The sequence below is a fragment of the Oxyura jamaicensis genome, chromosome 3 (assembly GCF_011077185.1).
Source record: "Oxyura jamaicensis isolate SHBP4307 breed ruddy duck chromosome 3, BPBGC_Ojam_1.0, whole genome shotgun sequence".
In the NCBI taxonomy this organism is placed as follows: Eukaryota; Metazoa; Chordata; class Aves; order Anseriformes; family Anatidae; genus Oxyura; species Oxyura jamaicensis.
The window spans coordinates 46714453-46730038 of NC_048895.1; the positions used below are offsets into that span (position 1 = coordinate 46714453).

The 15586-nt window shown below is 35.6% G+C and overlaps 1 protein-coding gene across 13 annotated transcripts in view; it reads right to left on the bottom strand.

The window, feature by feature from the left end:
• Window positions 1-15586, bottom strand: part of QKI (QKI, KH domain containing RNA binding) — a 157808-nt gene that overhangs the window by 38619 nt on the left and 103603 nt on the right. For all 13 annotated transcript variants that reach the window (XR_004749863.1, XM_035323007.1, XM_035323013.1 and 10 more), the window contains one exon: window positions 15229-15372. Coding sequence is in view for 12 of the 13 variants with exons in the window: in XM_035323007.1 (XP_035178898.1) it covers window positions 15229-15372 (144 nt within the window). In the remaining variant the exon portion in view is untranslated. The remainder of the gene's footprint in view (window positions 1-15228; window positions 15373-15586) is intronic.

Sequence of the window (15586 nt, forward strand, 5' to 3'; positions counted from 1 at the left end):
CAAGAAAGTGAGAAGGAAACTAATGACTGCTCCCTTGCTCTTCTGCCCCAGCTGTTCCCACTTCCATGGAAATGCAAACACAAGTTCCATGTTGAACAGAATAAACATTTACTGTCTCTGGGCCAGTACTGGAAAAGCCTAAACCCTGGCCTAATTCTGTCTTTTAAAAAGAACAAGGATGGTGGGCCTTCTGTCCTCCCTCTTCATTTGCTAAGTAATATGAAGAAGTAGAAGGTAACTTTTGGGGGTTTGAAAAGAAATGGAAAGGCATGGCTACTACAAATGTCTACAGTAGCTGGAAAAATCAGCCAAGAGGAAGAAATCCATGAGATGAATCAAAGACAAACACCCTTCCTAGAAAGGTTACCAGCAACTTGCAACTCATTTGAAGAAATGCTTTTGGAAAAATCTTTTATTATGTTAGTATCTTTTCAAGTGATCATAAAAACAAGCACTAAATCTTCAGGCAAAAATTGTGTATGCTTTCCCATACGTGACTTTCCTTCCTAAATGCGGTAAACTACCACAGCAGCTTAGCACAAATGCTGGGAACAAGAAATTACCAAGAAAGCTAGGAGGTGAGAGTGAACGCTCAATACATTGGTGGTTACCAACCCAAGAACCCTTAAATATTTTTTCCAATGGAGGCAACAACCTTTCCGCCAGTTCTAGGCGCATGAAAATAGATCAGTATATTTTTTTCTACTTTCAAGCCTTCCCTGGGTCCTTTATAGGTAACCTATCATTCTCACTGTTAAGGGATTAGCTCCTAAAAACCTGTTTGAACTATCTACCCTAGTTAGCTACTGATAGACTCTATTAATGAGTCTTTAATTGGTTTTGGTTTTGATCAGCCTGCATTTCAGGTTCCAGTAATTTTTTTTAGCTCCAGTGAAACAGCCAGGTAGTATAAGGAGAGATACTTAAGTACTGCTAGACCATTTTGGCACTGAATTTGAGGACTTCTCTGGCATTTAACTCTGAATGCAACATCCATGCCAGTGAACTGCATTTCAGAACATGCGTGTCCGATTTGTACAAGGCTGTTCGTCAATGAAAGAAGTCACGGGAGTATGACTAACCAAGTGCTCATTTTAAAGAATCATATACTAAATTGTATATAGCCATGGCTGCAAAATTACCAGATAACCCTTTTCAGGAAGGTAAATACTGACCTGAAAATGGGTTTTCTGCAAATGACTTGGTGGTGGTTTCAGGAAAGCCCCTAGAACCAGGCTGAGACATTTTAAGGCTGTGGGTACTAAATACTGACATTGCTCCAGCAGGTCCTCAGTTCCATGTAACAGCTAAGGCTGGAAACGTATTGGCTACAAACCCGACCTCCTTCCTTCTCAATACTAGATTTAATGACTGACCTATCTTGAATTAATTTTCTTCACTTCCTTTCACTTGTGTAACCTTAAGATGATAGAAATTCTATTTCTAAACCTATACATAGGTTATACTTCCTCTCATGTTTGTAACCTACAGAAGAAACCCATTTATTGATAAGCCTTTGTTAAACTTCTGTAAAGCTACATAGGGAAGTGACTTCTTCACCTATACCAAAAAACGGCTGAGGCTATAGACATAATTTTGTTATATTGCCATAATTTAGCTAAATTGCCATAATTTTGCTAGAAAATTTCTAGAAGGTTCAGAGACACATATACCAATGCTCCAACCACATAATCCAGCAATACTCTATAGATCTACAGATTAACTAAGGATAGAAACTCATTCATCATCACACATATAAACTGCAGATTTAAGCTGCTCTTACGATGCAGCGGAAATGCACACACAGCATAAGATAAACATTTGGATGTTTATTTGGATTTTTACTTATATTTGAACGAAGACAAATAACCTAGGAAGAGAATATAGACTGCTTCCTGTTTACTCTTTTATTTCAAGTCCAACATTGCTTCCACAGAATATATGCAAAATAGAAGTGTACAAGAAACTATTTTAAAAAATATTATTCTCTAAAGCTTCAAATTGTAACAGATAAAGAACATCATAGTGGCTAGGAAGACGACAAGATGCACTTGTAAAACGCTGACCTAAAGCCTCTGAAGTAAACAATCACACATCACTCCATCACTTTATTTAGAACACAACAGAAATATTCATAATGAGGCACACTGCTGTGCCTTTCATATGGTATGGCAAACCCAACCCAATCCGTTATCACGGTATTACAGTTGGTTGGTTCATTTATAAAGTGAACTGGTACAGTTAGGTGACCACTCTGAGATTTTTATCCCTTTTCCTGAATACGAAGTATCTACTACATGTAAGTGATTTATTTCAATGCTGTAATTGTCATTTTTTTCAACGTACACTTGACTTCCTCATTTGCTTCACTTACATGTTTATTAAGCTGAACACTTAATTCACATTTCTAAAAAACAGGTGTTGAAAACCACCGTTGGTAAGTTTTAAAACTTACAAAGTTGATCTTGACCTGAATAGCGTTTGTTTCCAGTTGTAGTCCATATACTTTATTTTTCTCTATAAATTCAATTAAAATTATTAAATTAAATTTAAAATTATAAAATTAAATATGTTAGGATTAAAACATCACCTTAACTTCTTATGGCTGCTGCAGGCTTTTCACTGAGGTGGCCAATCTGTCATGCATGACATCAGCATTTGCTCTCAGGTTTGATTGTCTCTTGCAATGCTCTTTACTAGAAATAGGTTTCAGACTTGTAATATGCATATAAGACTCCTACTAAGCTTTGTCTATTCAATGCTGACTATTTTTATATTTATCATCTCATTCAATTATTGCAGCTGAAAAAAATGTTATGTCAGCTTCCATTCAGAGACCTCCATTTCTTGCTATGAGCAAAGAACATTGTTTCTGTAGTTTTTTTTTTTTTTTTTTTAACAATTCAAAGTGTTTTGACATTTTCAGATCAGAAAGTATTGTTGTACTGAAATGAAATATTTTCATACCACAACTACTGTATTAACTTTTAAATTCTCAGGATGCATGTATACATTTTTCTTCTTAAAAAACATATTGCAATTTTGGAATGATGAGCTGAAATGAACTTTACATGCTGTTACAGAAGCATTCAATTTAGCTCTGAATGTGTAATTTCAATAGATAGCCTAATATGGCTAACGTATTCTGGGCTGTATTACAGTAAAATGTATTGTTATGATCAGGTCTATTACAACAGGAACATGTTTATGAGAAGCTTAAGAAAATGCAGAAGCTCTAGATCAGAACCATGTGAAAAGAGCAGCCCATCTGCCCCAATTAGAGAAGTATACAACTTCTACAAACAGTAAAACGAATAATAACCCTTGTACTTACTGGTCCATCTGACCTGCAGATGCATAATTTTCTTTAGTTTTCATGATGAGAGTAGATTATTCATTTGCTAAAAAAGTTCAAGTCAATTTTATTATCATTTGCACCTTCAGTTTTAACCCTCCTGAAAGCTCTTATTCCAACAATTTAAGACTTATATGTATAACCTAGAGAAAAGCGTAACTCCAAAAAACGTATAGTGATAGAATCACAGAATCACAGAATAGTCTAGGTTGGAAGAGACCTCCAAGATCACCATGAAATATAATTAAGCATTGTAAATAAGAAAGATCTTCAAAGGGGGTATTCAACAATTTCCTTTATCCTTTTTAGTTTGAACCTATTTACACTCGCATGTAAGGTTTCTTGCAGCTTCTTCACTACCTACTTACAAATACTGATTTCCTAGGATAGAAATACCTGCTACAAAGAAAGCCTTTTTGAAAGCAATTTTGTGATCCACAGGACAGTGCACTGACCTGGGGATCTCCATTGTATTACAAAATATTAAATCATGTGCAAAATTGTACTATGTGACAGTAGCAATTACAGAAAGACCCCTTAGTCTATTCCCTACCACAAACTTCTTTTTGCATACTTTACAGTATAATACATTTGATCTCAAACTCTTTCCATATATGCAAATATTGTATATGGATTGGTAAGAAGTTTTATGAAATCAGGAGTTTCGTTACAGAGATGTAACAGTATTGATATTTTAAGATAAATTAAGGATCCCTCCACAAGTTTAAGAGATTCAGAATTCAAAGTGTGAAAACATCTCATGGTAAAGGTCAAGGAGTCATTTCTGGGAAAGGTTCTCCATGGAACCATCACTGTAAAAACAACATCTGGTAGAGACATTGCTCAAGAATCTGAATCTACTGACATTAATTGTAAACTATATTTTGGAAGGTTCTCCAACCCTAATACCACTGACCATCAATGGCTCTTTTTAGCTTCCAAATGCCTGTTGAGAAACTAACAGGATAGTCCTAACAACTGGTTCAGACAGATCATCTGGATATTAAAAAGAATCTTCCACTATCTAATTACACCTGCTATGTACCGTCACTGCTGTGCTTCCCAGCATATATTGCTGCAGACACCTATGAACATCCATAGCTCCAGGATGTGCAGCCTGTACTCACCATCTACAGACCTGTATCATTTGATCTTGAGTGAGTTTCAACTATCTAAGGCAAAAATTATCCTTTGACCAAATAGAATCCCTTTACAAGCATTGTCCAGGACTTGCAACAGATGTGAAAACTTGGAAGGTTGTCTTTTCCTTCATCAATCACTCCAAATCTGGCATCTGAGATCATCTAAACACACAAGTGCAAGAGACCTGGGTCTCAGTCACAACAGCTGCTAGTATTACTGAAAGATTCCATTTATGTTCAGCATTAATCTGTCCTGAGAAAGAAGTAGCATAGCCACCAGCGATTCCACCATAGATCTGTGAATTCTGTGTTATTTTTCTAAATTTTGTTCTGAAATTTAGTGGAGATATCATCCCTAAAGCAAGATCAACCATTTATTATCCTTACTAATACAACATATTTGAAAATCAAGTGAAGCTTTGAAAATATTTAAATACATAAGAAAAAAAAAAGCAGAAAATATACAATTTCCAACAATACATAAGAAAAATTAACTTGATAAAGCCATAAATACTTCTCATTAATCACTGTTTTCCAAGCAACGTGACTTTCCAGGAACGCTTCATCTAAGCTTTCACTTTCTGAGGCAGTTTACCAGTCCCAAGTTTAAGTTAAAGTAAGCTACTAATGACTCAGTCCAACATGACTTAAGCTATTTAAGATAGCTCCAATCTCGTATATCATGGCCAACTATGTTCTCCTGACACAGGCTCCAGAACATTCCCATATTAAAACCTTAGCCTATAAGCAATGTATTAAAGAAAACCTCATTAGTGCTCTACTGCATGCTCAAGCATTTCAGTACCATTTAAAGAGACACTCAAGTTTCCTATTGAATAGGAGGTGGAAAACCCTGGCCATTTTTCCAAAGCTTAGAATTTTCTGTGTTCTGACGTCAAAATAGCATAATGAAGAGAAGCTTGATGACTATAAATCATCAGTCAGCATTAAACCACAGATGTCTGTATGACAAGCTTTATTTTTGTATAATTAGACATCTAGATTTCAAAACTAACACTGGCAATACAGCATGTTTTAAATAGCCTGAAAATGGAAGTGCTTACTGGTTACTTTACTGTTATGCACATAAAAATCTTTCCTCCAGAAAGCACTGCCAGGAAGACTTGTACATACAGTTAGTTATTTGACCTCTTCAATACATTCTGGTTAATATTTAGTTTAAAAATGTGTTAAAAGTACAGGGTGACAAATTTTTACTCTTTATGTCTCCTCAAGAACAATCCTACAAGTAGCATTTCTTCCACTTAGGTACAATGCTGCAATTTCAAAAATGAAAACCAACTGAACAAAAATTAGAACTTTTGGTACCCAAGATCAATACAATTCAACTGCAGTTAAGACATACATACAAAGTTGGGGAAAAAAAACAAGCAACCCTCACAGAAAGTTCACTAACAAGGAAAAGTACAGTTATTTTGAACAGGTTTCAAGGTCAACAATATGAAGTAAAATAGGAATCTAAAAAACCAAATAACTAGAAAGGAAGGGAAAGGAAAATAATGCATGGTTAGTTTGTTGCAGTTTTCTTGTCAGCTTTCTCAGTGCAGGCAAACAGTACAGAATCACTACTTCATGGGACACTCCTTGCACGTGGAAAGAAATACTTCATCAAGATTTTAGATAAAGAATAGAATAGTTCAGATGGAAGGGACCTTCAAATACCATCTAATCCAACTGTGCAACCACTCTGGAGCTAACCAAAAGTTAAAGCACGTGATTAATGGCACTGTCCAAACTTGTCTAGAACACTGACGAGTATGGAGCATCAACCACCCCACCAGGAAGCCTGTTGCTTGCAGTGCTTGACCACCTTCCTCAAGGGAAAGAAATTTTTCCTTATAACTGGTCTGTATCTCTGGCACAGCTCTGTGTTGTTCCCATGCATCCTGTCATCAGTGACCAGGGAGAAGAGATGGGTGCCTTCCTCTGCCCTTCCCCTCCTCAGGAAGTTGCAGAGAGCAACAAGGTCACCCCTCAGCCATCTCTTCTTCCAACTGGACAACCCAGGCATCCTCAGCCTCTCCTCATAGGATGTGCCCTCCAGCTTTGTTGTTCTCCTCTGGACACTTTCAAGGACCTTGACAACCTCTTTATATCGTGAAGCCCAGAACTGCATGCAATATTCAAGGTGAGGCTGCACCAACGCTAAAAAAAATGTAGCGGGAAAATAATCTCTTTTGACTGTCTGGCTCTGCTGTGTTTAATGCACCCCAAAATGAATTTTGCCCTCTCGGCTGCAGGGCACACTGCTGGCTCATGTTGAACCTGCTGTCAAGCAGCACCCCTATATCTCCCGAGCTTTAACAAGCTTTTATATGAAGATCCCAGCTTACAAATTCTCTTCCAGGGTCATCCAAAGAAAAAAGAACAAAGAAATGGAAGAGGGGAAAAAAAAACACAGAGGAAGCACAGGAAGAATACTCAAAGATAAAGAAAACAAGGAGAAAAAAAATGGGATGAAGAATGAAAAAAGTTACCGATACCACAAAATGAATTACCGGTATAGATCAATGTCATCTTTCTGTCCACAATGTGTACCAAAACCAGATAGAGTAAGTACATTTTATGGAATATACAGAATAACCATGTAGAAGCTAATTAGCACCCCCAATCTATGCATAATTCTGCTTTGGCAGGGCATGCGTCTACTTAGTTTTACATAACTTCTTCACTTCTCTTTGGGAAGGCAATTTAATAAATTTACCAGAGTCTTTTTCAGAAATACCACTCTATTGTTTCTTACAGTTATACGCTGTAACAGCTTAAAAAAAATGAATACAGAGGAGGGTGGCACACATCTCCAATGAATACTTTGAAAGAGAAGGAAAAGATGAAAAAGGGTATTCAACATAAGATGCAGGTAGGCACAATGATTTTCCTGGGTTCTATAAACCATCAAAGGCGTCTGGGAAAAGTTTTAAAGTAACAGCTGGATTAAGATGCTTAGAAAGAACTGTTGGAGAAGCTTCCTTCTCCTATTACTATAAGAAAAGCCTAGGGAAGACAAGAATCAGTACGTATTGTTACCCATGAGCTAATTAAACTAGATATACTTATGTATATACATATGTGTGTGTGTGTGTATATATATATATATATGTATATATATCTCTCTCTGAGAGGGACTAAATGTCCAAATCTGTAAAAATATACAATAAAATGTGCCTGCACGGATCATCATAAATAAATTTGTGCTTACCCTTTAATTATTTTCCATCTTCTTAAAAATGGAGTGCAAACTTGTAATCGTAATATAGAAAACCAGGTTTTATATCCCCTTTCAGATATTATCCTAATGAATAACATTAGTTTCTTCTTGGTACTATGAAGATCACTTGAGAGGAGTGGAGGAATTTAACAGTTTAAACAAGATTTAATATAATTAAGTTACAAATGACCTACATTTCTTGCAGTAAATACCATCTCAAAAAAAATCATTTCCATCAACAGATGTTCTTCTGTTGATAAACTACTGGTCTAGAGAGTTTCAACCACTGTATGTAATGATGGAGACAGCTGCTTCACGCTTGTATCTGGCCTGAACAACTTCTTTAATAGTCAATACTAGCCAAAGCTCAAAAATTTAATACTGCAGTAACACATCAAGTAGAATACATGAACACTTCATACGTGAAATATTTTAATAGATTCTTGTCCTCACTTTTAAACTCAGACTTGTACAACAGTAAAAACTTTCAGTGGAGTAAGAATGTTAAAGTGCGTTCCAGAATTTACTTAAGGTCTGCTCAATTAAATCTCTTATTAACGTTGTTAAGCTACTGAAATTACCAGTACGGGACTTTCCTCTTCTGAAGGATTTCTTGTTTTGTTTTCCTCTGTTTTATTCTGTTATACCACATTTCTGATTATCTTATCTGCAGGTGAACACACTTGGTCACAGTTCTGCGGAAGTTCACATATATTTAAGGGTGGTCTGCTGCAAGCCCTTTTTCCCATTCTATCACTTCTGTCAGTGCTAAAACAGAACTGACCCCACAGCAAGTCAGCTAATACAAGGTTAAGCTGTCCACCAAATGGAGGCACTAAGCGGTCAGATGAAGGGCAGCACTTTCTGATGTAAAACAGGAAGCAGGAACAGCAAATCATTAAGGAATGGCAGGACTGCAGCAGCCCTTGGTTCAAACTGTCATGGAAAAACTAGGTCTGCTTCATAGTACTAAAAATAATACGCTATCACCTCTCCTCCACATCAAAAAGCCTACCACATGTTATTTAGCCATCACTCCCAAGAAGTTCAGCTGCTTCATTACCTTACGTAGAGAGCTGCTTATTTACATGACATGCACTGTAAGAGACTCGCTTTTGAACTGACAAAACGGATGTAATGAAGGAATTTCCCAAATGCTTCTAAAGACAGCAGTGTCCTTTTTATGCTACTATATCACTTACTCATCTCATAACTTTAATTGAAGAAAAAACAATGAATTGCACAGCACAGCCAATGTTTCGACAGGGAGACTATAGAAGGCAGCACTAAATCCTCACCTGCGAAAGCAAAAATATAAAACCAGCATACCACGCAGGAGTGGGTTAGAAAGAGCTATTCAGGGAAGTCAAACTTGCATGCAGAATTTTTTTTTTTTTTCCAGATGACTAAGTCAAATAAAATCTTCCTAATATCATTCAAAATTTAAGCTTTTGCTCATTTTAGCTACAGGACAATAAAGTACAGCATTACTACAATATATTCCTCCCCTCCTCCCCTCCCCCCCCCCCTTTTTTTTTCCATTTTATTAAAGCTAAAGCATGATCAAAACTCTTTCTGTTGTATCTGGTTTTCACTACGACATTAGCTTTTGCTGTGGAATTCAGCACACAAGGACATCAGGTTAAAAATGAAGACATCCTACAGTTTATTGTAGGAAGTTGAAAATAAACCATAACTAAAATTCACAACAATACTTATAAGGGAGGTGTTAGGAATCTTCTTTTTTCTCCCCTTTATTAGTTATTAAAGATCCCCACTTTATCATACTTGAAGACAGTCTTTGGGAAAGGAATGCTTTTAACTTATCCATTTGAAAGCAACAACACATTCTACCAATACTGTTGTCCTTTTTTTTTTCCTCTCCTGTTACATAAATAAAATGAGTTTTATGTATTTAGGAGTGACTAAAAATAGAAACATCAAAGGAACATCTCTAGTAATAAGGAGTAAACAAGGAGGACTGCCAGTAGTTACATACCAAGCATGACTACAAAGGACGTTCCAATTTGGTTAAAAAAATAAATAAGTAAGTAAAAATAAAAATAAAAAGTGCAGTATACAACACATTAAAGCAGATGAAACACTGTAATGTCACTTTCTGCTGCTGCTTTGATAACAAGTACAGCTAACATTTGGAAGAAGTAAGTCTATACGTAAAATCCTTTTATGTTGGAGCCAGACTACTGGAGAAGACTCACTTCAGCAAAAACAAGCCATTCAGTGTAACCATGAAAGGCTTGTCCTGTGTGTTTCTCTTATGTTTCTTCACAAGGTAAAGCAATAGCCATCGAAGAAGAGCCTATCCCATTTAACACAGATATTTTTGCTTAGCCACTGAGTCACCAATGTTTATTTTAGCTCTGTCTGCATTAAAACTTCATACAGTGCTTTGCTGGTATTTTTGTTGGCATACTATGTTTCAAGACAGTGAATGTAAGGAAGACTAGCATGCTCCCAAAGGCCATGTTGCTTACTGGGGATAGTTCATTACTTGATTTTTTTTATTCAATTACATTTTCATCAAAGCAAAGAGATGGCTAACACTATCTTCAAGGTGAAAATCAAACCCTTCTTCCCCATACTTCCTTCCTCAATTTCCTTTACTCTTAATTCTTTTGCCTTCTATTATACAGAAAATAACAGTGTTCACAGAACAAAGGATTACTACCTGTTTTAATCTTTTGACTTAAGATTAATTCTTAAGGTATATCCCAGTCCTGTCCTTCGTCACAGCTTATATGGAGGACAAGCACCATCAGCATGAGCCTCCCCTGTTCTCCACAATATAGAATTTAGTTGCAACTTTGTGAGGCCATTATTTCAGCACAATTAAAATGAAATATAAGCTCTTACAATGTTAAGTTGCTTATTTTCCTCTGAAAGCAGCTGGTTTTTTTCTTATAGTACTGTCCTGGTTAACACATCTTCTAAGATCTTTGTTTGCTGCTCCTATTCTCACTGTTCTGGCAGTACCTCACATTTAACCTTATCAGCCCCTCAGGCCAAAATAAATTCACCCAATAGTAAAACCTTAACTCCAGAAGATTCAATCAATCACTTTCAGCAACTGCTTCAGCCTCTTGGGCAATTTTCAGGTACTTCCATAGCTGCTCTCATTCTGATTTTTTACTACTCTATTATTTGTTAAGCATAGCTATTTTTTCTGCTGTTTATGAAAACATTTAGAGGACAGAGTATGCTTTAATTCCCTTGTTTCCCAGTTTCACTAATTCGTATTTATTTACCTTTCAGAACAACTTGCTGAAAATAAACTACAGTCATGTCAGCAACTATAACATGGTTAAAGGACAGGAACAGCAATTAAATCTCATCCTCTTCAGTCCAGTTTGGTACTTCTGCTTCAGCATTTGAAGCTTTGCAGCTCTGCAAACTTTTTCTTGAAAGTTGACCCCAAGACTGACAAAATTAATTTCTAACTTCAGCTCCTCTGTAGGTTAAGAATTATCCAAGCTTCCCTCTTATTAATTAATTAATTTGGAACTCTTCATGAATTTACGTAGTCAACATTTGTGTGACAACGGTGTTCTGGTAACTGCTTTATTTTGCATTATTTCCCTACTCCATTTTTAAATTCCTCAGCTACAGCAGAAACATTTAGTATTGCACCAGATGAAATTCTGAATACAAATAATGATACCTTTCCCCATACCATACAGCTAAATATAAAAGACACTCAAGACTGAAAAAATCTAAAATCACTATTACAGGCAAGAACCATATGCACTAACAAAAGAATACAGTCTTCTACTGAAACATTCTTTCCCATTACAATCTTAAAATACCGTTACCAGAGTGGCAAATGATATATTCTGTCTGACAGGGAGCATTCACAAACTATTTTGCAGTTGGCTTCAGACAAGTTGGAGACAGCAACTAAGTAAAACAACAGCTGCCCCCATCAGGGAAGAGCAATACAAAGGCTTCAAAACACACTGATCTCAGATCAAATTAGAATAGACGAGCAGAAGCTGGATGTATGATCTCTCCCTCAAAGAGGAAGAATGTGGAGTCAACAGGAAAAGGGTTAAAAAGCACTTGCATGAGATTTTATGCCTGTTATAGATGCATCTACAGAAGAAATAGTTAGTACAAAAGGCTTATTATTAACGAGAGAGACCTGGACATCTGTATAATAAAAGGATTATCCAGAAAACACATTCAGCTAGAAGAGTTTTTTCAACACTTCTTAGAACACATATTTCTAAAGTATAGGTCCTTAGCCCTACCGCCGCCCAGTACCCAAAATAGTAATTCCAAACTTTTAATAATTACCCAAGTTACTCTGATGAACTGTACCATATATTAAGTCCCCTTCCACACACACTGCACTTTTTTGTATTTTCTGCAATGTACAAACCAGAATATCTTTTGTCTTTCCCTTGAAAGAGCTGCCCATCTTTACTGAACTCTTGCAAATAACAAATAAACTCTCAAAGATCTCACAAGGAGGAGAGGAGAGATCAATAACCTGTAGGAATCACGTCAGAGAGAGCATAAGGACAGTACAATTCAATGTGATCCCAGAAGCCTACTGAATGCTTTATTCTCCCTGTTTTTCTTTGGAGAAAAACATGAAAGCAGCAGCAACATAAGATCTTGCAGGTGTAGATAATGACCAATATCTCACTGAACTATGAAAAGAGGAAAAGAATTAGCTTTACAGAATTTGAAGTACAGCCAAAACAAGTTTTCTTACCAAAGAAATGTAAAATGAATAATAATTTAAGAAAAGCAAACAAAAATAAAACAAATACCATTTTGGACATTCTCTTTAGGGAGAAAAATGGCCTGCTTAGCTTGTCTGCTTCAAAACATCCTTTTAATTCTTAAAGATAAACTGTTTGACTGTATCTTGGTAAAAGATTCGAGCCAAGTGAAAAGGGAAATTAATAAATCCACATCCACAAGGAAAAATACCACTAGTGATCTGGATTTGTAAGATAAGAAGAAATACTCCTTTACTACTGAAATAGCCCCTGTTCTCTCAAGAGAGTACCTTCGAATGAATATCTGTTTTTAGAAATATGCCTATTTGGTATAAAACATCATTAGGCTTTTTAGTAACTTGAGTATGAAAACAACCAATTGTGCCAAGAAATTCTTATCTCATTCCCATCTTTACCATTAACTCTCTTTTTTGAAGCATATCTTGAAAAATGAAAGAGTTGTCACTATGTGGCAAGGATGAGATAGAATTTTCTCTTGTATAATCTCAAATTTTACTGATTGGATGGAAATAAGCAAATAGATGCCTATCTTTTTATCACTTTAAATCCTCTCATGTATTTTTGGAAAACAGAATAGCTGCAGATATTCTATTATGTGAAAGTGACTTTCCAATTTTCCATTTATACTTTTTAGAGTACCTTTGGAATCTTCCAACAGCCAAATTTTCCCACCTTACAGTTAACTGGAATTCCTCTTAAAAAAAATGAAAAAACACCTGTGTCTGCCCTGATTACTTAAAGGTTTCTTGTTTCTTTCACAGAAAGATTGGAAGATGTGAATTTCAAACTGAAACAGAATTTTTCAACCCTCAAACTGCCTGAGCCTGGAATTTGATCATGCAGCTGCTTATGGCATTTACTGAACAGACTCAATATGTAGTAGCAAAAAAACAAGTTTGCCCATGTATCACTCCATTTGGACATACTACATATACCTGTTTCAATGAAACATACTTTTCAGAAATGAGTCAGACCTTCAATCTCTCTACTTGGGATAAGAACCACTCAAATATCTTATGCCCGAACTAAATATATAAAGAAATTAATGAATGCATTCCTGTCAAAGCATTTTCCAACAGATAGTACATTTGGACAACAGTTAGCACCGATTTGTTTGTTTCCTAAAAGAAAAAAAAAATCCCTTTAGAAAAATAATTTTAAAATTCTGCAAGTCCTACAGTGTTCTGTAGTATATAGATACTAAATAAGGCAGAGCATTTTCAAGACAAAGAGCTGGCTGACTCTACCACAACATAAACCAGTTCCAGAAACCAAGTGCAACAAAAACACTTGGAGTTTACACATTAGTACTTCGTACATGCAGGTTGTTTTTTTTTTTAATGAGCTACCAGATAGATCATTTTTAACATAACCCTTCAGACATATATTCAGCAATAAGAAGTATGCAGTAAAAGACTCAACAGAATTAATTCTGTATCAAAGGGAAGATTTTTTAAAAACTTTATGTGCTACGTAACAGTTAAAGAATGAACACAAGAGTTTCAGTTTTGCCAATAAAAGTCTTTTTCTTGTTACTATTTCTAAACTGATTATAAAGTCAGTCCTAACATGCTCTAGATCTTTTCGTTAGTAAATGGCTAAAATCGGAATGTCGTTCTCTAGTTGTCTTCTGCTTTCAGAAATTGAAAAGGTGCAAAGTGAAGAGATCTACATTGTATCTTTTTCATACTTCCTATTTAATATTCTACTATATTTTGTTAAATCAAAAAATGAAGACTTTCTCCTGATCTTCGGTAACTTCTACAAATGTGTTCTGAATAATTTTTCTTACGTAACTTGTGTCACCACTAGCTTCCTCACAGCCAGCCTTTATTAATATTCACCAAACACCCAAAATCACTAGGTCATTTTAATACTAACTACTACTTTCTTTCACTAGGTAAACTCATTTTTTTTCTCATAAGGACAAGATTTCCTCCAGTGAAAAAGATGCAATTTATTTCTATGATGATAAAATGACACAAAAGTGGTGGAAAAAAACAGTACAAGGTGGAATTTACTTGCATGGAACATACTACACTGCCATGCTGAGTCACTTTGCTTTGAGTGAGAATACAGAACAGATTTAAGAGAAGGGCTCACGCTGGGTAATTCTGGTCCCTGCAAAAATTAAAGCCTTTTAAGGCTTTGAACTTTTTTTTTTCTTTCTTTTTTTTTTTTTTTAAAGTCATCTAGCTGGGCACAAGGCAGTTTATATTATCAGGGAATAAGGAATACAACTCATTTTCTAGTTCTACTATATTTATTTTTCCCCAATATAAGTGATGGCAAAATTTTTTGATACTGTATTTCTGAAGGGTTTTGTTCTTTCTGGAAGGTGTTTAATACAATGACCTGAGAAAACATGCCTTCTTTTCTGAAAGTATCAGAATCACCTTAAACGAACATAAAACCATGTCCAATTTCCCAAGCTTTAAAGCAAAACATCCTTGTACTGAAAGGTAAGAAAGCTAACGTCTGCAGCAGTTCAGCACTGCTTTTTAAAGGTGATGAGAACTTCCTGTATGATATTCCTGTATCTGAAACAGGAATAAAATTAACCAAAAAGAATTACTCTGTTCTGAGGAATAATTCAATCAGGGATGAAACATTTAAAGTATTAACAACTAATTCCTGAATTTCCCTTTAGGATGCTGCTCTGCAGTAGTATTAATTATTTTTCAGAAGCAACTCCTGAAAATGTACATCAAAGACTTGCATACAAATACTTACTGCGGGTATCAGTAACTTTTTAACTTCTTCAACAGCCCTCTTCAGTTTTATTTCTGCTCTGTTTTGAGCATCCTCCACAGTGATAAGTACATGTAAATCTTCGTTAAGGTGTTCCCAGTTGGGCTTGCCTCGGTTTTGTTCTTCCTAAAAAAATAAAACATGCAGAGTATGAGCACTGCTACATTCTGTATAAAACAATCAAATAAACAGTAGATAAACTCAGTTCTGTGAATAGTATCAACTGTATTTTCAGCGAAAGATGGGAAAAGTCTTCTTGATACTGCGGAAACAGTTTTGTTTCACATGGTTATTTAACAGTAACTTAGGTTTAAAAACATCTTTTATAATTTTTTTTTTT